The following is a 23,549-nucleotide window of genomic DNA, read 5'->3' as shown; positions in this document are numbered from 1 at the left end:
CAAAGACTTCACCATTAAGAATGAAATACATTTCAGTTAGCGTGTTCAATACTGTTCTCCCCGTGCCATTCCTCTTTATTACACATAACTTTATTTACGGACTTTAAAGTTGTGAATTCTGATTTGCAGATTTATTGAGTTAATACTGACGTCTGGTGAAAATTTCATGCGAATAGACTTATTGGAAATATATTTCCTGAACAAAATGCTGACGCGTTCAATACTTATTCCCCCCCCCCCCCCCGCTGTAGATATGGAAATGATAATGTATTAAAACTAGTGCATGAATATACACCTGTGATTTGCAGGTTTACGCTACTGAGCTACGAGCTGCTGCTATAGAAGATGAATCGACACCTTCTGACCAATCCGAATCGAGAATTTATCGTCACTGTGGTGTAAGGAGTTCTATCGCTATCGCTTTCTAGTACAGTATCTCCAGGTTCCTACACTCTCTGAAAAAATCAGCGGCATCTCCGATGCAGGTTTGGAGACGTTTCTAACCCATAACTGAAGACTTCATGAAAGAATTCTTTGCATATTTTGCATAAATGTTTATTAATGTATTTAACATCTGCCCTTGGATTCTTGTCTTCTCAGTACAAGGAAACGTGTTGAAATTCTCAATCACGCAGAAGCGGTTGATAGAGATAAGGGTTGAAAAGAAACACTAGAGTATTTCTGTAATGAACGAGATTCATGCAGAATTTATGCCCTAATTTTTTTCAAGAGCATGTTTGTTGATTCTGTGCAACACAGACAATAAGAACAAATTCACTTGACACGAGTCGGGCACTCGCGCTCTCTCTCTCTCTCTCTCTCTCTCTCGCTGTAGTTCTACCCCAATCCAAAATCAATTACACTCCACAGACCAATAATCTAGTGCCTCCCCCCCAAGTGAACCCTTATCTTCCTCTCAGGGCCAGATAGAAAATAACAAATTACTGCAGATAATTCGGAGGCTGTCGACACTGCTAGCTGCCTCTGCACCAGACCAGCGGCTTTGTTGTGTGTGGCTGAGTTTGGCATTCATTCCTCTCTATCCTTCTTCTCTCATCTCTCTCTCTCTCTCTCTCTCTCTGTGAGTGCATGCTGGGAGTGAATGGGCGGAGCTGAACATGTGTGGACTGAGAGTGTTTGCCTGTGGGCTGAGTGAGTTTTTCTATTTTTTTTTTCTATCTTTCATTGCTCGTCTGTGTCAGTCTTTTCGTGTGGCAAGCGTCGTGTCGAGAGATCCGAGGTGCCCGTCGAAAACGCCGTCGATCGGCCGGAGCTGCTCGATATGGCGGCGTCTCGAAGTTCGGATTCAATTCGATTCATTTCAGTTGTATTTGTATAGCGCTTTTTTTTTTTTTTTTTTTTTTTACAACTCACACTGTCACCAAGCAGCTTTACAGAAATATATAGATTTCCAATCTAAATTTTAAATTGGTACATTTGTCCTTAACGAGCGAGCCAGAGGCGACGGCGACGATGGCGAGGAAGAACTCCCTGAGACGATATGAAGAAGGAAGAAACCTTGAGAGGAACCGGACTCAAAAGGGAACCCGTCCTCATCTGGGTAGCACCGGACAGTGCGATTATAAATAAATCCCTTCAAGCGAAAGTTTGGATAGCTTAACGCGGCGGCATGGGATTAAAGTCATCCACACGGAGCGTTGTTCTGTTGAGGAATGCACAATTGCAGTTGCCGAAGTAGTTGGATACGCTAGTATTTTGTCTGCAGCTAGAACGAATAGTGCTGTAGTGATTTATTTGGATAATGTGGAGAAAGTTTGTCGTTAATAATGGGGTTATTCCCGAGATGCCTTTTGTTCCAGTTGGCTAAAAGGATTACGCTTTCAAATGTACCACCATTTATCAGCGATGATATGATTGAAAGAGAATTAATGAGACACGGTAAAACTGTGTCTAAAATTAGAAAGATCGCGTTAGGTTGTAGATCACCTCAACTAAAACATGTGGTATCATTTAGTAGACAGACACACGTGATTCGGAAAAACGAGGAGCTAAATTTAGCGGTGAAATGATGTGATCTATGCAATTTCAGAAAGTATGAAGTGCTTTGGCTGTGGACAGGAAGGACATAGGATTCGTGCCTGTCCTGAGACGGGAGCCCTGGTGTTGCCTCGGAACGAGAATCGAAAGGAGGAGCAGGCGAGTGAAGATAGAAATGAGGAACCGAGACGGTCAGAAATTGGTGAAGGATGAAGTGTTGAGACGGGAAAAAGATACGGAAATGATAACGGAGAACGGTAAGAAAAAATGTCGCGAACGAGGCGGGAAAAACAAGTAGTGTGGAAGAGAGTGATGTCACTACGGATGCCGGTTTGTTCCCGGTAGAAGGTGAGGAAGACGTGGTAGAGGAGGAAAGTGTTTTTTTTTTTTTTTTGAACACCTGAAATAAAACGGAAATTGAAGAAAAAAAAAAAAGTCCATTGGAGGAGAGCTTGGAAAGGTACTGGAGATGAAATGTCAGAAAAAGGTGGAGAAAATCCTGGGATACAGATGGAATCAGATAGGAGTCATATTGATGAGTCTGCCCTAGAAAGTGGAAGTGAATCTTCAGGGTCTGTGAATTCAGTTTGGCAGAATAGATCTGCTAGAAGTGTACATACAGAAATGATTCAACCCCCATTGCGAATCAGGTTTATTGTCAAAATTTACAGATGTTTTAAGAAACATGAATATAGGTCATTATGCCAGTGGTGGGATTATGGTAAAATGGAGATACAGCAACTGTGCAAGTCAGAACACTCACAATGTTTCCAGGGACATTTCCCGGTCAATGGAAGACCTCGAGATTGAAACTGAAAAATGTAGTAGCGTCCACAGGACATCAAGGGAATACCGAGCTCCTCAAATCCAAAAGGAGGATCCTAGATGACCTGTTAGGCATTAAAGCACAGGGCGTGTCGGTTGAGTGTTGAGCAGATGGATGGCCCGACTTTTTTTTTTTTTTTTTTTTTAGTCTGGAAAAAAAGAACAGGCAAAGCCGATATATTCCCTCGCTATACTCAACAACTGGAACAGACATGACAGAGCCCAATGAAATTAGGAAAAGAGCTATGTCATTCCAGAGTCCAGATGTGGATGAGTCAGCCAGTTCGTTTTATACAGGGGTTGCCAAAAGGGCCAGATGAAGTAAATTTTTATTGCCGTGATCAGGGTCTTGTATGAGGACACTGAGAGTGTACTGAAAATGAATGGTGGTTTGTGTTAAACCTGGTGGTTTGTGTTGGCTATTAAACCTCTACTTGTGAAAATTAGAAATAGTATCGAAGGCTGGTCTATTCCACCCTTGGAGATTGTTGGTGATGACACTAACTGTTATTTTGGGGATTTTCTTCACAGTTCTCACAGTGTTTCTGTCATCAACTGCTGTTGTTTTCCTTTGCCGACCCGTTCCATGTCTGGTTGTTAGCATACCAGTGGTTTCTTTCTTTTTCAGGACATTCCAGATTGTTCTATTGGCTATGCCCGATGTTTGTGCAGTGCCTCTGATTGATTTCCCCTCTTTTCTCAGGTTCAAAATGACTTGCTTTTGTCCCTCAGACAGCTCTCTGGTCTTCATGTTGGTTTAACCTTTTTCACAGCAAATGCAGTCTTCACAGGCGAAACCTAGGGCTCAAACCAAGAGTAGACACTTAGAGCTATTCATTCTTGAAACAACCAACTGAACAAGACACACCTGAGCAGCAAGAAACACCAGTCACATGTTCCAATATTTTCGATCACTTGAAAAAATGGGTGGGTTCAAACAAAAGATACCATGTTCTTGCCAAGTCGTTTAACACGTCTGGATGCAAATATGAGGAAATGAAAGCTGATCTTTTGATCTCTTCAGTGTATACCGAAAACAACAGTATTGCCTTGGTGTTTCGATACTTTCGGAAGGAACTGTACATGTGTTACATTTTCATGAATTATAGAATAGGAACAGCAGGAGTAGAACCTGAATTATATAATTTACGCTTGTGTATATGTGTGTGTGTGTGTGTGTGTGTGTGTGTGTAGGTTTTGACTGTGCATGTGTGTATGGACCTGCGGTGTATGTAGAGACTGTACTTGCACACTCCATGCATTAGTGATGGAGGTCAGCAGGAGCGGAAGGCGAGTGTCACAGTGGACGGTTATTTAGGCTGTGCCGGCATCCTGATAAAGTGCATCAAAAGATGGATGGAGAATGAAAGGCACTGGAGGCAGGACAGTGGAATTAGCTCCAATTGTCATGGTAATGGCATTCATATTTTTCACATCCAACACACCCAGACCCAGCATTGTGTGGTAAACGGGAATGCAATTTCTCAGCCGGCAGCGATCAGAATAAGGAACGACAATTACAAATCCTCTTTGAGAAAGTAAGTCGCTAAACGACTTTTCATTCAGGCGAGGCGAAGGGGTCCAGGAAGCAATTAAAGTGTGTGTAGCTGTAGGGAAAGACCCTGCGCTGTTATTTAACCCACATATGGAATATTCTTTCATTCACACTCATGAGAACATTTAGAAGTAAAACAAGCTACAGGTAGAGTTTGTAACGTTGAAAAGTAATTTCTAGACTTGTAATAATCATATAATTTCAAACACCGAACGGGTCCAAAACCAGGAGGAGGCAGAAGGATGTTCAAAGGCAGTCTCACAGATAAAACAGGTCCAGTGGCCCAAATGGGAAAACCTGGAACAGTCAAAACTCACTTAGAAGAAGAAAACACCTTCAATTTGTCACATATACATTACAGCACAGTGAAATTCTTTTCTTCGCATATCCTAGCTTGTTAGGAAGCTGGCATCAGAACGCAGGGTCCGCCATGATACAGCGCCCTGGAGCAGATACGGTTAAGGGCCTTGATCAGGGGCGCGACAGTGCCAGATTTGCAGCGCCGGGACTTGAACCCCAAACCTTCTGATCAATATCCCAGAGCCTTAACTGTTGAGCCACCACATGCCAAGTTCCTTACTTGAAGGGACCTTTGGGAAATGGAAGAAAACAGGCATCATTCGAGCTACCTACGGTGTTCTTCTCCATCACAAAAACCTCACTGAAGAGGATCCCTCCTTTCATCCTGTTTTCATCAGCACAAACTGGGAAATCGGTCAGGGTTGAGAGCAAGATGGATGGAGCCACATACAAGGCAATCCTAGATGAAATAGGTGGAGCTAAACACAAGAACCTCAAAGCCTAGACATCAATCTGATTGATAATCTGTGGCAAAACTTTGCTGTTCACCAGCAGTCTCCACTCAATCTGACTTTGAGAGCTTGAGAAGTTCTGCCAAGAAGAATGGGCAAAAATATCAAGATCCAGATGTGCAAAGCTGTTAGAGATGTATTCTAGACTTGCACCAATGAACAGTGGACTAGTTCAACAAACAGACTTCATATAAAAACCATAATGAACTTCCCTTTACTTTCACACTATCCGTCGTTCCCCAGATGATGACGGGTTCCCTTCTGAGTCCGGTTCCTCTCGAGGTTTCTTCCTCATATCATCTTAGGGAGTTTTTCCTCACCACCGTCCCCACCGGCTCGCTCGATACGGACAAATCCACACGCTTAAAATCTCTATCCCGTGTTTATATCTTTCTGTAAAGCTGCTTTGAGACAATGTCCATTGTTAAATGCGTTATACAAATACAACTGAATTCTACCAAGTATTGCAATCCAAGGGGGTGAATACTTATGCAGCCGAGAAATTTAATGAACCTTTGTGCCACAATAAAATTGAGACATATTACGTAAATAAAAAGGTTTTTAAAAATCCCAGTGAAGTCTATTTCAGTTCCAGGTTTTAACATTACAAAATGCGGAAAGGTTCAAGAGGGGCGAATACTTATGCAAGGCACTGTATAGCCAGGATCCGACACTCAAGTGTCACTGTAGTGTCGCCTCTGGTGTGAATCCCATGTAATCAAGCTGCATAATGACTCATTTTAACTCGTCCCAGTCCATCATGATTATGCTGTCCACAGTGGATTAATGAAGTGTGGTATCGAGCCCCACCGGCTTTTGAAACGTGATAAAGAAGCGGCTTATTTCTAATTTTAACGAGATCTGTCATGATTAAAGTCTGAAGACAGGTTTATGCTCACAGGAGAAGCTTCAGAAAAGTTTCCTTACAGAATTTATCTGTTTGGATGGAGATAGAGTTTAAATAGAAAGAGAGAGAGAGAGAAAAAAATGGCTGTTATACTGCGGTATAATTTCTCAGAGAGACGAGGGGTGGGGAAAAAAAATCGCGCGGAATGAAATATTTGGAGCTGGAGAGCAAAGAGGGATTCAGATTGGTTTGGTAAAACCAGCGGCAGATAATGATAGACAACAATGGAGGCAATTACTCAAGGAATGGGAGATAAGTATGGTCTCCTTGAGACGAAGGTTTTTCCCGCGGTAATGGTTCATTTATTCAGGAGCTGCACTTTCTCCATACGGCGGCGTCTTGAGGAAGAGCGTGTGAAAGGCTGCAATCAGCACTCAATTAGAGTGTTTTACATTTCAATGGTAATGAGGATACCAGGCAATGTGTCTGCCATGGTGGGGGGAAAAAATAACGAGAAGGAGGCAGAAGATAGGAGAAGAATAACAGAGAAGAAGAAGAAGACAGAGAGGGAGATTACAGAGATGATTATAATAGTCAGAAATATGGGAAATTGCCTGGAACAGTGGTTCCCTTACTTCAGCTCTGCACGATGTAGTGTTTGTCCCCGCCCTAAAACACCCACGTGGACTCAGAATGTTCCTGTTAATTAGCTGATTAGAAGAATCAGGTGTGTTAGAGCAGATAAAACAACACTATATGCAAAGCAGGAGTATAAGGGCCTACTGCACAGGAAGCATAGCTTTTGCTAATACTGGGTTTAATAATAACAGGACATGAAGTAGGGCACCCAATCAAAAACGTCTACATGCTTAACTACAATCTCCGAGACAGTGGAGACAGATGAGCATCCCTGGCCTAATTGATCAGCCATTTTTAGTTTTAAATGCTTATTCAGTTTAAGGAAAAGTATGCAAGTGAAAAACCATGGACATATCGACATCACAGCACAACATCTAACCTGTGGAAACATATACAGGTAAGTTATTAGCTAGCTGAGAGAACAGGACTAGCTAGCCAGATCTTTAAATGTTTTACAGTATGAAAGCTCTGAATTAAACTTAAAATATCACTTCCTTTGTGTTAAATATATGCGAGTGCTATAGGTAAATGCGTAAGGCGCATCTTTGCTAGATATTCGTGTAGCTAAAAACGTCTGAATGAACACGAGCTAGCTAATGAAACTAGCAATGGGAACTCTAGCACTTACACTATGCACTATGTACGCTACTGTCTAGTGTATGGATTTTAGAAAGGTAGTATCGTGTCAAACGGAACGCTAACGTTTTTTTACTAACCGGACGTATAAGCTGTTTCCTAGTTGATGGCAAATGGCGTCAAACGCACTTAACGTGACGCCACTAGCTTTAGAAGAATACCCAGTTTTCTTCCTTTTATTGTTTATGTCAAACAACTTGAACTTTTTTGATTCTGAGCAAATCTTAGTTAGCGCCAGCGCCTGGTAGCCCCGCCCCTCTACTGCTACATTAGCAAAGCTGCGACCGTTGAGTGCATGAAGTGTCCAACGTTCCACACTTAGTTGTTTTTTTCGGTTGAATAAACGCGTCATCCAGGTACTTGAAGTGCACTTCTCCTTGTTGGAATTTTCAGTGTGAACACACTACTCACGTTATTTATACTACAAAATGGCATAGAATAGCGCATAAGTATGCGATTTTGGACGCAACCTCTAACAGCATTTGACTAAGTTACTGTAGCTAACCAACTAACATTACACTTCTTTATATAGTGTTGATAATGGAGGTGGTTTTGAGTAATTTTCTTGATCACTGATATTATTATTACTACAGTAGCAGGACGTTTACCCGTCAGTGTCTTTTGTACTCTTTCCAGCACTGTCTGTCAGAGATTTGTCTGTCAGAGATAGTGTTTTCCTGTCAGTTTTAGCCCATCTTCCAGTGACTTGGTGAAATGTAGCTAGCTTGTGCCGCCTATCTTGGTTTTCCAGCCACCATTCCAAATAATCCCATTTTTTCTATAGGACTACACTATAGAAAACACAGTGGCTAAATCCCAAATGGCTCCTGATTCCCTCCCTATACGGTGCACTATACTGTACCGTATGTGTCCTTTGATTTAAGACTGCACAGGAAATAAAGCTTTTCCATCCATCCATCCAGCCATCCTTCCATTTTCTATACCACTTATCCTTCAGGGTCACGGGGAACCTGGAGCCTACCCGGGGGAGCATCGGGCACAATGCGGGGTACACCCTGGACAGAGTGCCAATCCATCACAGGGCACACTCACACACACATTCACACACTACGGACACTTTGGACATACCAATCAGTCTACCGTGCATGTCTTTGGACTGGGGGAGGAAACCGGAGTACCCGGAGGAAACCCCCGCAGCACGGGGAGAACATGCAAACTCCGCACACACAGGGCCACGGTGGGAATCGAACCCCAAACCCTGGGCGGCGTGAGGAGAACATGCTAACCACTAAGCTTTTCCTTAAAAAGATATTTAATAGGGTTGTTTTTTTTCCTTGAATGAGATTGAGGTGATTTTGCAGTTCAGTCCTCCTCCTCAGGTCACACACGGGTACATCCTGGAACATAGGAGTTTCAGTGTTGTGTTCTGCTTAGGCGTGAAGCACAAAAGGCAAACCGCAGAGTCTGACGAACAAGATGACTGTCCGCTTTTATGCTAAATTATATTTGTCCAGGTGTACAAACTATTGACATTTGTACAATAAGGCACTGATAATAATGGGCATGACTCAGCTTTTGTCCAGGGGAGCTTGTATTACTCATTGCTAATGCTGCACTTAATAATTCTAGTGAATAAAAAAATCTGAACAGAGCTAACTACACGAAATTGCAGGTAATGTGACGATGGGGAAAAAATAGATGCACAATCCATCGTCTACTGTACTGCACACATTTCAATCACAAGTACAGTTCTAGCATTGTACAAATCTGGTTACGCCCAAAAGTTAAAATCACATTTAAAGAGTTCATTTTGACATTTTATGGCATTTAGCAGACGCCCTTATCCAGAGCGACTAACATTTATCTCATTTATACAACTGAGCAATTGAGCGTTAAGGGCCTTGCCCAAGGGCCCAACAGTGGTAGCTTGGCAGTCAGGGGCTTGAACTCCTGACCTTCTGATCAGTAACCCAGAGCCTTTTAACCACTGATCCACCACTACCATTTCAAATGATAATGATATTTAAGTTTACAATAGGACATGAGTTTTCATTTTGATTATCAACACCATCTAAATCAGTCTCTGCCTCATCACCTGAGGTAAAAGTCCCTCACGGTGTTTCAACACGAGCCTCATTGCTGTCTCTTTAGCTAAAATCGGTGGGGAAATAATCTCTGATTCATTAGCTCACATCTCTTCTTGTTATTGATGTCATTTTTTTAGCATTTAAACTTTTTATGAAAATCACACTTAGCTGTGATAACCGTCACGGGAAACCTGGAGCCTATCCGAGGGAGCAACGGGCACATAGCGGGGTACACCCAATGTGGACAGGATGCCAATACAATCCATCGCAGGGCACAATCACATGCACATTCATACACCACGGACAATTTGGGCACGCCAGTCAGCCTACCATGCATGTCTTTGGACTGGGGGACGAAACTGGAGTACCCCGAGGAAACCCCAAAAGCACGGGAGAACATGCAAAACCACTGGGAGGTGGGATTCAAACCCCCAACCCCAAAGGTGCGAGGCAAATGTGCTACCCAATAAGAACCCCTACAATTCCGTGCCATTTTGGTAAAATATATATAGGTTCTTTTAAAGTAAAGTAGATGTGCCAAAGTATATTAATGGCAGAAAAGCCGATCTTACTGAATTCCGATTTATCCCCCCCATAACTACACACATACAGTATGATGTGTAAATTCCAAAACAAAGTATTCAAAGGAGTCTCTAAAGAATGTGAAGCATGTCTAGAGGATTAACATCATGCTTTACAAACCTGGATTTTAATTAATCGTGGAGCCTTGCAATCCACTGAAGCTCATTTATTCCCAAATTCCAGAGCATCCAAACCCAAACACCGGTCGGTGAGAGGCGAGAAATGAACCAGCATCTCGTGTCTAAAATGAAATAAAGCACGTATTTTACTAAACCAGTAACTGGATGTATTCATATGAACATATGAATATGCTTTTATCGTTACACCAATCTGTGGCCTCGCTGCATTCTGGTCTGTGTGCTCTCTCTGCCTCTTCAGTTCTCTCGCTCGCTCTACTCTCTCCACACCGTGCCCAACATATTTTGGATGCAAGATGAACTTTGATAAGTGTTAATGAGAAAACGCTATTGTGCTGAGAGAGAATGGAGCGAGCGACAGAACGGTTCTGTCTCGCCAGCCAAACACTAGAGCTTCCTCTCCAGGAAATGTGAAACAGAGAATACAAAAAAGAGGAAGGAGTAGAAAGAAGTCAAGGGGACGAAATGAGCAGGGCAGACAAGACTCAGAAAGACAAAGCAAAGAGATACTTCAGAGAAGCTGTGGATGAGCTGAGAAGAGAGGAGAGAATAGGGGAAATGAACAGGCTTATCTTTTCTGGTGCATAGTCACGACCCACTTAGTGTCGAGAACATACCTGAGTATTCAGTCTGTGTGAACAAGAAAGTAATTACATGTGCGCAGATTAATGAGTGCTGTGAATTTGGCATGTATTTACTTTCGATTTATAATACATAATCAGCCATTACATTAAAACCACTGGCAGGTGGAGTGAACTAACATTGATTATGTCGTTACGGTGGCACCTGTCAAGGGGTTGGGATATATTAGACAGCAAGTGAACAGTCAGTTCTCGAGGTCAAAGCAGGAAAAACGGGCAAGCGTGAGGATCTGATCGACTCTGACAAACTGAGATGGTTAGACGACTGGATCGGAGCATCTCCAAAACGGCAGGTCTTGTGGGGTGTTCCCGGTATGCAGTAGTTAGAACCTGTCAAAAGTGGTCCAAGGAAGGACAACCGGTGAACCGACGATAGGGTCATGGGCGCCCAAGGCTCAGTGGACCGTGGAGCAGTGGAAGAAGGTGGCCTGGTCTGATGAACATCATGTGGACGGTTGGGTGCGTGTGCGTCGCTTACCTGGGGAAGAAATGGCATCAGGATGCACTATGGGAAGAAGGCAAGCCGGTGGACACAGTGTGATGCTCTGGGTAATGTTCTGCTGGGAAACCTTGGGTCCTGGAATTCATTTGGATGTTACTTTGACACGTACCACCAGCCTAAACATTGCTACAGACCAAGTACACGCCTTCATGGCAATGGTATTCCCTAATGGCAGTGGACTCTTTCAGCAGGATAATGCGTCCTGCCACACTGCAAAAATTGTTCAGGAAGAGTTTGAGGAACATGACAAAGAGTTCAAGGTGTTGACTCGGCCTCCGAATCCCAAAGATCTCAATCCGACCGATCATCTGTGGATGTGCTGGACAAACAAGTCCGATCCATGGAGGCCCCACCTCACAACAATAACAACTGTATATATATATATATATATATATATAATTGTTTTTTTTTACAACAACAATCCAGTGATGAAACCAAAAAGTCATACAATGCCAATGTTTTTGTTTTGTTTCTAAAATTGGAATGATAAATGCACTAATTGAAAAAAAAGCTTACTGTTACACTTTTCTAGAAGATTAGCATATCTACATCATCAGTATAATCATATCATATGCTAACTCGGGTTGCCATGACAACTTACATCCATATCTGCCATGATGTTTGATGCTAAATTTTGCCACGTGTGTTGGATGCTGTTGTATAAATGAACAAACCAGACAAACTACACAGAAGGAAGAAGAGAAGAGAAGTCCCCCCTCCTTCTCTTTCTCTCAAGGACGTCATATCTTAATTGAAAATGACAGCTTCAATTAAAAATGTAATCATTTTGCCAGTTTGCTAATTAAAATGGAGGCTGCTGATAGTTTTGTCTCATTAACTTCAAAGAGCACCGCAGTGCAATGGCTGCCTGGGCTTCTTCTCGTACTTTCTGTTTTCAGTGTAACTGAATGCGGGATGAGATAGAAAGAAGAAAGAACGTCAAACTCATCGGCAAAACGAAAGAAAAAAAAAAAACCCATCTCAGCGACACTTGACTGATGTCGTTTCAGAAAGAGGAGCTCCTCAAAGCGTGTGTGTTATAGAGGAAAGCCTGAGGAAGACAGCGAGGCAACGGAGAGAATCTTCATCTAATGATCAGACTCCTCTCTGGAGTGTGACATAGTGATAGTGTGTGTGTCAGACTCGAGCTATTTTATTCGGTGTGCTCGAAGCTTATCCCCTGTGGTACACGATCTTAGATTAATCACTTAATCACAATTGACCGATGTGTCAGAGGACAGTCGAATCCCTGTACTTTCCCGTCATCAATGAATTGAATTCCTTCCAGTAGTTTTTATTCCCATTACGACAATAAGGGTGTCCAGCTGTTTTGTGTGTGTGTGTTTTTTTTGGTATTTTTCATATTTTAAGAGGGCTGGAGAGAGTTTAATGCTGCAGCAGTTCCAGTGTGCCTTTTGTACTCGTAATCATGCTGCTAAAATGATAGAATTTTACAATTTTACATTTTAACACAATTAAAATGGCACTACTTTTGGAATTCGAGTACTTCCAACGACGTTGGCTTCCTTCGTGTCTCAAGGCTCATTTTTCACTACAGGACACTCTCAGACCAATCGTTTGGTCTGAATGAACCCGAGTATGGTTGCTTTATTCCTAACTTGTGTGTGCCTAAATGAACACACAATGGGTTTATTTTAAAAAGAGTATACACTACACGTGTGAGAACACCCTTTAAGACACAAAGAAGATAAGCATAATGACTTTTTTAGTCTTGGTGCTCAGGCGATGGAATGACGTTCGTCTGTGACTTGCTGTCTTCAATTGAACTATTTAACTGAACACCAATCGCGCATTTTAAACATACAGAACTTATTTATTTCTATATCCACACTGACTCCTGGTTCATACAGTGCTCCATACGCTTTCATTTATGGACCACTTTTATTTAACCAGAAGGTGGTCTGGGAGGAAAAAAAACCCCCAACTCAGTTCTCTTTGCATTCACGCTTTCTCGCTCAGTCCAAAGACATGCATTGTAAGCTGATTAGCATTTTCAAATTGTCATAGTGTGTGAATGTGTATGTGATTTGTGTCGTGCCATGGGTTGGCACCCCATCCAGAGCGTCCCTCACCTTGTGTCCGAGTTCCCTGGGATAGGCTCCAGGCTTCCCTGCAACCCTGTGTAGGAAAAGCGGAACGGAAAATGGATGGATGGACGGAAATTATTCCATTAATTATTAATTATTATTATTCATTTCTTTCTCAAAAGAAACAAACGCAAAAATCATTAGAAACGTAAAGCGTAATTGATAATCGAGAGTCGGAGTTGCCAAAACAGATTAAATTCGAGAGTGCGCTGTAGCTCTTTCTTCGGTCAATAGGCTGTACGGAAACGGAGCCGAGACACGTCCGATGCGGTTTTGATCGATGCTTGATGCAAGGCTTTGGTGTGAAACCAAAAAAAACAAAAGGGAACGGCATGGATTTCCCCTTTCCCCTCTGTGTGTTAGAAGCTTCCTGCTGAAGACAAAAGAGTCTCAGTTCTCGGTGGAGTAATTATAGTTCCGCCTCCTTTCATGTCAGCGAGTGGTGGCAGAGTCTTTGTCTTTATTTGAGACCTTTCTTTAAAAAAAAAAGGAGAAGAAAAAAAGAAAACACTTTTCCCTGTACGCCCCAGGCCCACGTACGAGATTAAACGATTCTGTGTTGATATTGAAATGAAAGGCTCCTCATTCAAGCGCAGTTTAAAGAAACAGGGGAAAGAGCAAAGGCTGAAATGAACACGACACATACGTTCACGTCCCTTGGTGGGTTTCGGTGTGTGTTAAGCAAATCAAATCAAAGTCTCTCTCTTAACAATGGAGGTAGCATTCAGTATGTTTACATGGAGAACAGTAATCCGATATGAACCCGATTAAGACGATACTCTGATTAAGAAACTAGCATGTAAACAGCCATTTCTGATGACCTTAATCTGACTAAAGTCATACTCGAAGTAAACACAAATGGAATTAAGACGTGTGGAGTATTCCTGTTTTAGTCGCATTACAGACATGTACACACCTTGATCACACTATTAACGTCGTGTAGGAGTTTTCACCAAATTTTGCGACAGGACACGTACTCAACCGTTTGACGGCAAACAAGAGAGCACGGCTGCGTCCCAAACCGCGTACTTACCTGCTATATATGTAGGAGAGATACATGTATGTCAGCTACTATATAGTACGTAAGTACGCGGTTTGGGACGCAGCCCACGGCTTCAAGCGGTCGTCTGTTTGCACGTACAGCACGACAAAAATAATGCACCGCACTTGAAGCTTCCGTAAAATTAAAAATAAAAACACCCAAAACTGTATACGGTCCCATAACGAAGACCAACTGTACGTCGATACGTGAAATTCTGGAGGGAACGTCGGACGGCGTGGCGCGGAGACGTAATGACGTGTACCCTTAATCGATCTATGTTCTATAACGTAAAACGGGAACATGAGAGGAATATTCTAAAAGCGACTCATGTAAACACCTTAATCAGAATATTATACGTCTTATTCAGAATAAGGTCAGTAATGAGATTACTGCTGTCCATGTAAACGTAGTCGTTGTGTGTATAACAGTGACCTCATGTAATATTTACTAACTGTATATGAAGTCTTTTCGCCTCTAATCCTTTCAGACAAAGTCTTGTTCTAATATCAGAAAAGTTTTACATGCGGGAATGATTTGGAAACGCTCCCTTGTGGAATGCGAGTCGGCGTCGAAAGCGATTTTTAAAAATGTATTCTTACGTGGCGTTGAATTATACCAGAGCGGTGTTGAACTGTTAATCTGATCGGTCATACGTTTGCCGGAATCATTTTCTTCGACAGTACCTCCGGCGTTCGGGCAAATCACAGGTTAATATTAGTGTACTCGTTCTAATATGTTATCGTTTCCATAGTAACAACTCGTCCGCCGGTAGTTGGACGGCGGACGCTCCACATAATCTAAACCTACTGATAATCGGATTAAAGAGGAGACGTTTATTTAGCATTTACTGTATGTAAGGAGTCTCCAGTGTCAGCAGATTGTAAGAGTTAGACGTAAAGCTGTTATTTTTAAGTTTTCCGACCAGGGAAGACATGAGGAAAAGAGGGAGAAGAAAGACGAAAGAACCGTTTATACAGTAGGTGTTACAGAGCTAACATGATGTTCCACAACATTAAATGTAACTAAAAGCTGCGCTAAAAAAATCAAACCCTATGACATGTCGTTCTTTAATAAATAAGGAATGATCATTGTCGGAATGCTGTTGTGGTATAAAAGGACCAGTTATAGGAGAATAATAGCATTCTCACCGAGTTCTCGTTGAAGTACATGGTAAGAGAAGGGGTTCTGATGGATAGGAAATGTCCTTGTCTAAGCAGACTCTCAGTCTCCTGGGGATTTGAGATGTACTGCATGCATCAGCGGACGTTTTTCACTGCTGCGTGCAAACTGTAAAAGTGGTTTCATTTTAATTACACGCTAACGTGCAGTATGAAGAATATTTATAACATTCGTCTCCAGAACACAGTCCCTTGACAGACTCAGTGGACTGACACGCTCTCTCGCTCACTATTGCTCTCTCTCTCTCTCTCTCTCTCTCACACACACACACACACACACACAATCTGTCTGTTATATGTTTTCAAGTACATCCAAAAGTCAGTGGGTCACAAACAGGATTATTGATGTGAGACGTGACACACACACGCACACACACACACACACGCACACACACACACACGCACATGCACGCGCAAGTACAAACTCAGCAAAGCGGAGACACCTTAGAGGGTTGAGGGGGCGTGAGACAGGACACATGGTCTACTCCCAGATCATTCACAAGCTGCTTCTTTTATCCCTCCATCATTTAGCCACTCTCCTTCACTCCCTCTGCTCAATCAGATATGTCTATCACTTTATTCTCTTCTCTGTCCCTCTCTCTCTCTCTGTCCATCTCTCTTTCTCATTTTATTCTCTCTCTGTCTCTCTCTCTGTCCATCTCTCTTTCTCAATTATTCTTTCTCTGTCTCTCTCTCTGTCCATCTCTCTTTCTCACTTTATTCTCTCTCTGTCTCTCTCTCTGTCCATCTCTCTTTCTCAATTATTCTTTCTCTGTCTCTCTCTCTGTCCATCTCTCTTTCTCACTTTATTCTTTCTCTGTCTATCGCTCTTTCTCACTTTATTCTCTCTCTGTATATCTCTCTTTCTCACTTTATTCTCTCTCTCTCTTTCTCTCTCTCTCTCTGTCCATCTCTCTTTCTCACTTTATTCTCTCTCTGTCGCTCTCTCTCTCTGTCCATCTCTCTTTTGACTTTATTATCTCTCTGTCGCTCTCTCTCTCTCTATATATCTCTTTCTCACTTTATTCTCTCTCTTTCTCTCTCTCTCTGTCTATCTCTCTTTCTCACTTTATTCTCTCTCTGTCTGTCTGTCTGTCTATCTCTCTTTCTCACTTTATTCTCTCTGTCTGTCTGTCTGTCTGTCTATATCTCTTTCTCACTTTATTCTCTCTCTGTTGCTCTCTCTCTCTATATATATATCTTTCTCACTTTATTCTCTCTCTGTCGCTCTCTCTCTCTGCGTCTATCTCTCTTTCTCACTTTATTCTCTCTCTGTCTGTCTGTCTGTCTATATCTCTTTCTCACTTTATTCTCTCTCTGTTGCTCTCAATCTGTCTATATATATATCTCTTTCTCACTTTATTCTCTCTCTGTCCTCCCCTCTCTCTCTCTCTCTCTCTCTCTCTCTCTCTCTCTCTGTCCCTCTCTGTCTATCTCTCTTTCTCACTTTATTCTCTATGTCTCAGTCTCCCTTTTCTATTTCTCTCTCTTCATTCTCTCTCTACTTCTCTCTCTCTATCTCGCTTCATTCTTCCTCTGTCTTTCTTTCTGTTTCTCTCCATTCTCTCTCTCTCTCTCTCTCTCTCTCTCTCTCACTCTCTCTCTCTTTCTGTTTCTCAGATGCAGGATCTGCCAGTCGTAGCGAAGACACGCAGCATGCGACCTTGACTGTACCGACTTTGGGAGGGCAGAGTGAGCGGATCGTTAGCCTGTGACGAGCGTTGCATTAAAAATGGAGAGGCCGTATAAAAAATGAACCTCTTCTATAAAACCAGGTGGCTGGAAAGTCTCGACTGCCCTGCAACACACTGACCTTCAAGAAGTACTTTGCAAGAGAATGTTTCCTTTCCTGTACTTAAAAAAAAAAAGCCCATAAGAAAAGGTACAGAAGAAAAAGTCTGAACACTAAATGGCTTTTTCTGAAATTTGTCATACACTATTCATGTTATCTAGACACAGGCTAGCTAACTTGCTCACGCTGGCTAAATTGAACACTTAAGCAGAATATGTCTATATGATGGAGTTAATCTTTTTACTCTTAGAATCCCTTTAAGGAGGGATCTAGCTAGCGAGCGTGTATGTGTGCTCTAATTCCTGTTTACATACTGTAAATACATGCCAGCTATCAAACATATGAATGTGTGAGATAACTAGCTAGCTAGCATGTACGCACTCTGATTTCAGTTTGCATACATGCTAGCTATAAAAGCTATGATTCTGTGAGGTAACTAGCTAGCATATACACATGCTCTGATGACAGTTTTCATACATGCCAGCTATCAGAGCTATGACTGTGTGAAGTATCTAGGTAGCTAGCATGTACACGTGCTCTAATTCCTGTTTACATACTGTAAATACATGCCAGCTATCAAACATATGAATGTGTGAGATAACTAGCTAGCTAGCATGTACGCACTCTGATTTCAGTTTGCATACATGCTAGCTATAAAAGCTATGATTCTGTGAGGTAACTAGCTAGCATATACACATGCTCTGATGACAGTTTTCATACATGCCAGCTATCAAAGCTATGACTGTGTGAAGTATCTAGCTAGCTAGCATGTACACGTGCTCTAATTCCTGTTTACATGCTACTTCAAATCTACGCCATTAGACAGTCCATATTCGCGGTACTTCATGTTGTTGTCATTATGGTTACCACACAAGAACACTGCAGTTATTGCTAATCCACATGTATAAACAGTACATATACATCTATTAATCTGAACTCTAAATTTAATTTACGGCTCGCTATGAACGAGCAGAAAGCTCATTTCGAGTTAAACACCTTTACCTGTTCTTATGTAGACTCTAAATGAAAACCAAATACAAGCTGTTCAAGTTGTTACTGTGGGGAAATAAAAGCAGATGCTTCTCTGTTTGTCAGGAGTGACGATAATTAGTTTGTAAGGATGAGAATAAATTGGGAATACAACACGCCGAACTTCCTGCAGTTTCGAATAAAACCAATTTGCCTGCCTATTAGTCTGTTCCCAAGAACAGCATAATATAATAAGCTGTTTGTATAGCTTGAAATTTTTATGTAAACGCTTAAAAATAGCGATGATTTGGGATGTAACTGAATATGAACCCGTAATTTGGAATGAACAGATTTTGTGTTATAAACAGATACAAATACTAATACGAATAAGAGGAACACTATTCTTTTTTATTGTCATCAGTGGTTTGCTTTAATAGCTCAATGTAAACACTGCATTACTAAGCTCCAAAATAAAAACATATTTCTATCATATTTCTATATAAACTGCCCGGAATATGATTTTATTTACAGGGCCACCACTTCATATATCTCACGCAGACCATAAACTGTGCACAGGACAGCAAATCTCATGGTTCTTTATTTTTCACATGTAGTGTATTTTGTATAACGTAGTGTTGTTTTTTTTTTTTACTCGTCCCACAGTGCAACAACGAACAGACCGACAACAACTAAGGATATACACACATAATAAAAATATAATGTAGTATAAATAATAAAATACGGTAGTAATAAGATATAATAGACTGTAGGGAATATGATGTGAATAAATGGAATATAATAGACTACTAGGATATGTAGAAAGCAGATATACAGAGTTGTAAAGTGTATATAGAGACTATACAATGTGCAAAAGTATTTATTATTTTACCCACGTAGCTACCCACGTTTTACACAGAGGTCAGCTAGTTAACTGTATAACTCTGAAACGTTGATACTATATCAACCAGTCAGAACATGTGATCAAGTGCAAGTACACTTTTGGACGAATTGATTCTAAAGAGCAACTCCAGCAGCTACATATTTATGAATGTTTTCACACCTCCGGCGGTCAAATACCTACTGCGTCATCAACCGTAGAAAGAGGAGTTCTCCTGAGTGTTGAGAGGTCTCAAGTCTGAATCTCGACGAGTCTAGGGAGCATAACTGGCTGTGCTTTTTGGATGGGAGGAGCGTACTCTCATTCCCACAGTGACACTAGGCAATTCTGGACACCTGTGGGCTCGTGTATGTGTAAGAGCGCAGATAGCGCTTTCCTCCGAGTGTGTTCGGGTGCCCTGTGATGCAGCATGAGCAGCAGTTTGAAAAAAATATTGCAGTTGGGTGGCTTCCCATGTCTCAGAGGAAGTAAGTGTTAGACTTCACCGTACCCGGTCGGTAGCTGTGGTGTGATGGGGAGAGCGGGCTGGTAAGTGGGAATTGGCAAGTGATCAAACTACGGAGAAAATGGAGGGAAAATCCAAAATATTAAATCAAAGCAAATACACCTCTTTAATCAGTGGTCCTTTAAAAGCTGACATGTGGAAAAGTTTCACGCACACTAACCTTATTTGGTTGAGCCGATGGATGCGTTTTAATTGATCGTATTCGATGGTAAAGAGCCAGGGCCATTTCAACCTGCAGTTTTCTCACTGAAGCTAAGCAGCGTTGAGCCTGGCCAGTACATGGATGAGGGGACCTCCTTGGGAAAACTAAGGTTGCTACTTGAAGTGGTATTAGTGAGGCCAGCAGGGGGCGCTCACCCTGTGGTCTGTGTTGGGCCTAATACCCCAGTATAGTGACGGGGACACTATACTGTAAAAACAGCACCGTCAGACATCCTGCCTCTCTGTGGTCATTAAAAATCCCAGAGTATGGTGAAACTCCCCCATTGGCCCTTATCTATCACGGCCCCCTAATAATCTCCATCCCTGAATTGGCTATATCTCTCTCTTCTCCTCTCCATCAATAACTGGTGTGTGGTGGGAGTTCTGGCGCACTATGGCTGCTGTCGCATCATCCAGGTGGTGCTTGAGGAGACCCCCCCCTCCCCTCCCCATACAATGTAAAGCACTTTGAGTGTCTAGAAAAGTGCAATATAAATGTAACTGTAACACTGTAAAGCATGTTTATAATAATCTGATTTTGCTCAATAAGTTCACTCTACACACTCCGCTGAATAAAGTACGGTTGTGAGTGAATCAAATAAACGAATCACTAGCAGTGTGAATACATTTTTTTTAACATTTACACCTTATATATTTATTTTGTTGTGTGTTGGACTTTTGATGTCACATGTGTTCTTTCACTGGCATCAGATCGATGAGAACAAAGACGTGTTTTGGAAGCGTGGAAGTGATATACTGTATTGAAACAACCTCCGCCCCAGTACATGTAGATATAACGTAGAGTCTTTTTTTGTACATCGTGCATTACGTTTGTTTAAACTCTGAGACGTTTCATGAGTCTCTGCTTAAGAACTAAATCACACGTGCGCTGAGTGTGAAAAAGCCTACAGTACGCGTCAAAACCTGTCGCGCAGTGTGAGGTTAATCCAGCTTTTGCTCTAAATGCCCATTCATGTGTGACATTACAGTTCACATACCTTTAAGAAGTGAAAGTGCATGCGGTTGTTACTCTGATGTACAGCTCTGTGTGCCGGACTGCAGTCTGAAGTGTGAGTGGTTCACAGATATGCAGTGGCCTTGTTGCCAGGACTCTTTACAATGGCCCGCTGGCTACGAATACACTGGAGTCGTGCCCTGCAGTGCCACGGTTAGCTGATGATCAGGTAGTGGAAAAACCTCTCCATCTGGACACTGAGGGCGCTTTGACCAAAGTGGCGTCCCTTTTATCCACGCCAATTCAGACAGATGGCCGCCCGTGGCTCTGCCCCAGCTACTGATTCAGTGTCCACTCGAATTTGCGGTGCTGCTTGAGACATAATTGGGCTTTTTTTTGTTGTTGGCTAAAAAACTGAGAAACGAGAAAGAGAGAGAGAGAGAGAGAGAGAGAGAGAGAGAGAGATTGCATGAAGAAAGCATGTGAAAGGAGTGAACTGAGAGAAAGTGAACATTAAAAATAGCAGGAGCCAGTGATAATATATCTGCTGCATTGTGTTTGAATGCAATGATGCATTTAAAGGGGAGATTAATGTGTCAGGAAAGGGGGTAGATTTATGCACTTGTGTGTGTGTATGTGTGCATGTGTGATCGTCCATGTGGTTGGGAGCAGGGCCTGCTGGCACAAAGCTGACAGCCCCCCAGATTGGAGCTGATTTCCAAGCAGATGAGGATGGATGTTTCCAGACCAGGCAGCCCACATTGGTCTCTTTTAACCTGTTTTACCTTTTTTTTTTTTTTGTCTCTCCACGTGTCTATTCGTGTTCTCCTTGATATACTGCTATTTTCATCCCTTCAGACTTACTGAAGTGCCTGTCCTCCCCCTCAGTTCCCATCTTCCAGCCTTCCTTTCTTTTCTTTTTATAATGTCTTACCACAACTGTCTAACTTCCTTGGTTATTCTCAGAACTGTCATTTTATTTTCTCGACCTCTTCGACTTCCACCCCCCCCCCCCAGCAATTTTTTGGGTGTTCTGCTCATCCGGTCTGCTTTAGCAGTCCGAGCACTTTTCCCATCTCGGTCTGTCCATACTTTTTACTTCTACTCCAGCCTTTCCTCCAGCTGCAGCCTTCGGGCCAATTACTTTTTTCACCGCACTTCTCTCACTTGCCGTAATAACAAGAGGGTCAGAGCAGGCAGATTTATTAGGAAAAGTTCCAGCTGAGTGCCCTTGATCCCTACCCATTTAATTCCTCTGTCAGGTGCATTAGGATCATTGTCAGAAGTTAGGAAATGCGCGTAATGATGTTCCAAGTGAATGTCACGGACCGGGAGGTACTCATTCCCACGGCTTAAAGCGGTAATTACCATCTCTGCTGTGAAGCTACAGGGGAAGACAGTTTGCCTCGGGACCTCATCGAATTTGCAAGAGGAAATAAAAACTTGTCCATTGATTACAGTTGGATGGGAGAATTTTAATAACCTCATGTACGCTGGAAAGCTGACAGATTGCCAGATGAAGGATGCTGCGGTTGTGCTTCTCTGTGGTTGAGATTCTTTGTCTCACTGGTTTATCCCTAATGATTTTTGTTCTGCTCAGCAGTTTGTATGCCGCACCACTTGTGTGCTGCTTGATTAAAATGTAAAACAGATGTATAGGAATCGAGATCTCCCGTCTGTGTTTACTGGGTATCTTCTCACAGGTGTTCAGACCGATTAAAATCTCACATAATTCTCATTTATCACTGATACTGCCACAGGGGAAGTGGTGGTGTGACGGTTAAGGCTCTGGGTTACTGATCGGAAGGTCAGTGGTTCAAGCTCCAGCACTGCCAGGCTGACCCTGTTGGGTCCTTGAGCAAGGCCCTTAACCCTCTCTGCTCCAGGGGGTGCTGTATCATGGCTGACCCCAACTTCCTGACATGCTAGGGTATGCAAAACTGTAACGTATATGTGACCAATAAAGACTCATTACCATTCTTACTCCACAAAATGACAACGGTCTATTTAACCATGTTGGAGAAAGGATGAATGCACATGGGTCATTCTCAAAATATGATGAATTTCTGACCAAGAAAATGTTCCAATTTTGATTTACTAGACTCACTAGTCGCTAGAGTTTTGTCATTGGTGTCCTAAGTATAGGCCATAACACCATAATCACCGGTGACACCCGTTTTCTTACATGATATTGCCTCAAGAGAGGTGTCATTGTCTGACAGTTTACAATTTATGCTCGTGGGCTGTATTAGTATTTTGTTACTCATTATTTAATGTAATTGTCGCATTAAGAACACCAAGGGAACCTTCAGAAGAGACAGCATCTTAATCTGAGACATCTCAAGGATGGAATTTTTAACGGATAAAACGGTGAATTAATTTACAAGAGGACTATAAGGGTAGCGGATGAGCTATGGTCAGCTTGTCCTTCAAACTGTGGGTACGTTTTCTTTACAGGAGCGCGCAGTAATGAATGTGATCATTACAACTGCATGAATTACTGCATTAAATATTCATTCAACAGTACAGTATACTGGCAATATACTAGATTCCTATTAGGTATTTATTTCCATGTTTACCATATTCTGACAGCAAAGGAGAATGAATGTTCTTCCTCGGTGGCGTGAACTGTGTAAGCATGTGCGAAACCTGACTCTGAATACACCTAACTCTCCTTGC

The 23,549-nt window shown here is 42.2% G+C and overlaps 1 protein-coding gene across 1 annotated transcript in view; it reads left to right on the top strand.

The window, feature by feature from the left end:
* Positions 1 to 898: 898 nt before the first annotated feature.
* LOC128606430 (RNA-binding Raly-like protein) overlaps positions 899 to 23,549 on the top strand; it is a 102,811-nt gene continuing 80,160 nt past the window's right edge. The window contains exon 1 of the mRNA XM_053622551.1: positions 899 to 2,255. Coding sequence (XP_053478526.1) covers positions 2,174 to 2,255 — 82 coding nt within the window. The 5' untranslated portion in view covers positions 899 to 2,173. The remainder of the gene's footprint in view (positions 2,256 to 23,549) is intronic.

The sequence above is a fragment of the Ictalurus furcatus genome, chromosome 4 (assembly GCF_023375685.1).
Source record: "Ictalurus furcatus strain D&B chromosome 4, Billie_1.0, whole genome shotgun sequence".
Taxonomy (NCBI): domain Eukaryota; kingdom Metazoa; phylum Chordata; class Actinopteri; order Siluriformes; family Ictaluridae; genus Ictalurus; species Ictalurus furcatus.
Note: the sequence above shows the minus strand (reverse complement) of the source record. Positions and strands in the feature narration are given on the sequence as shown.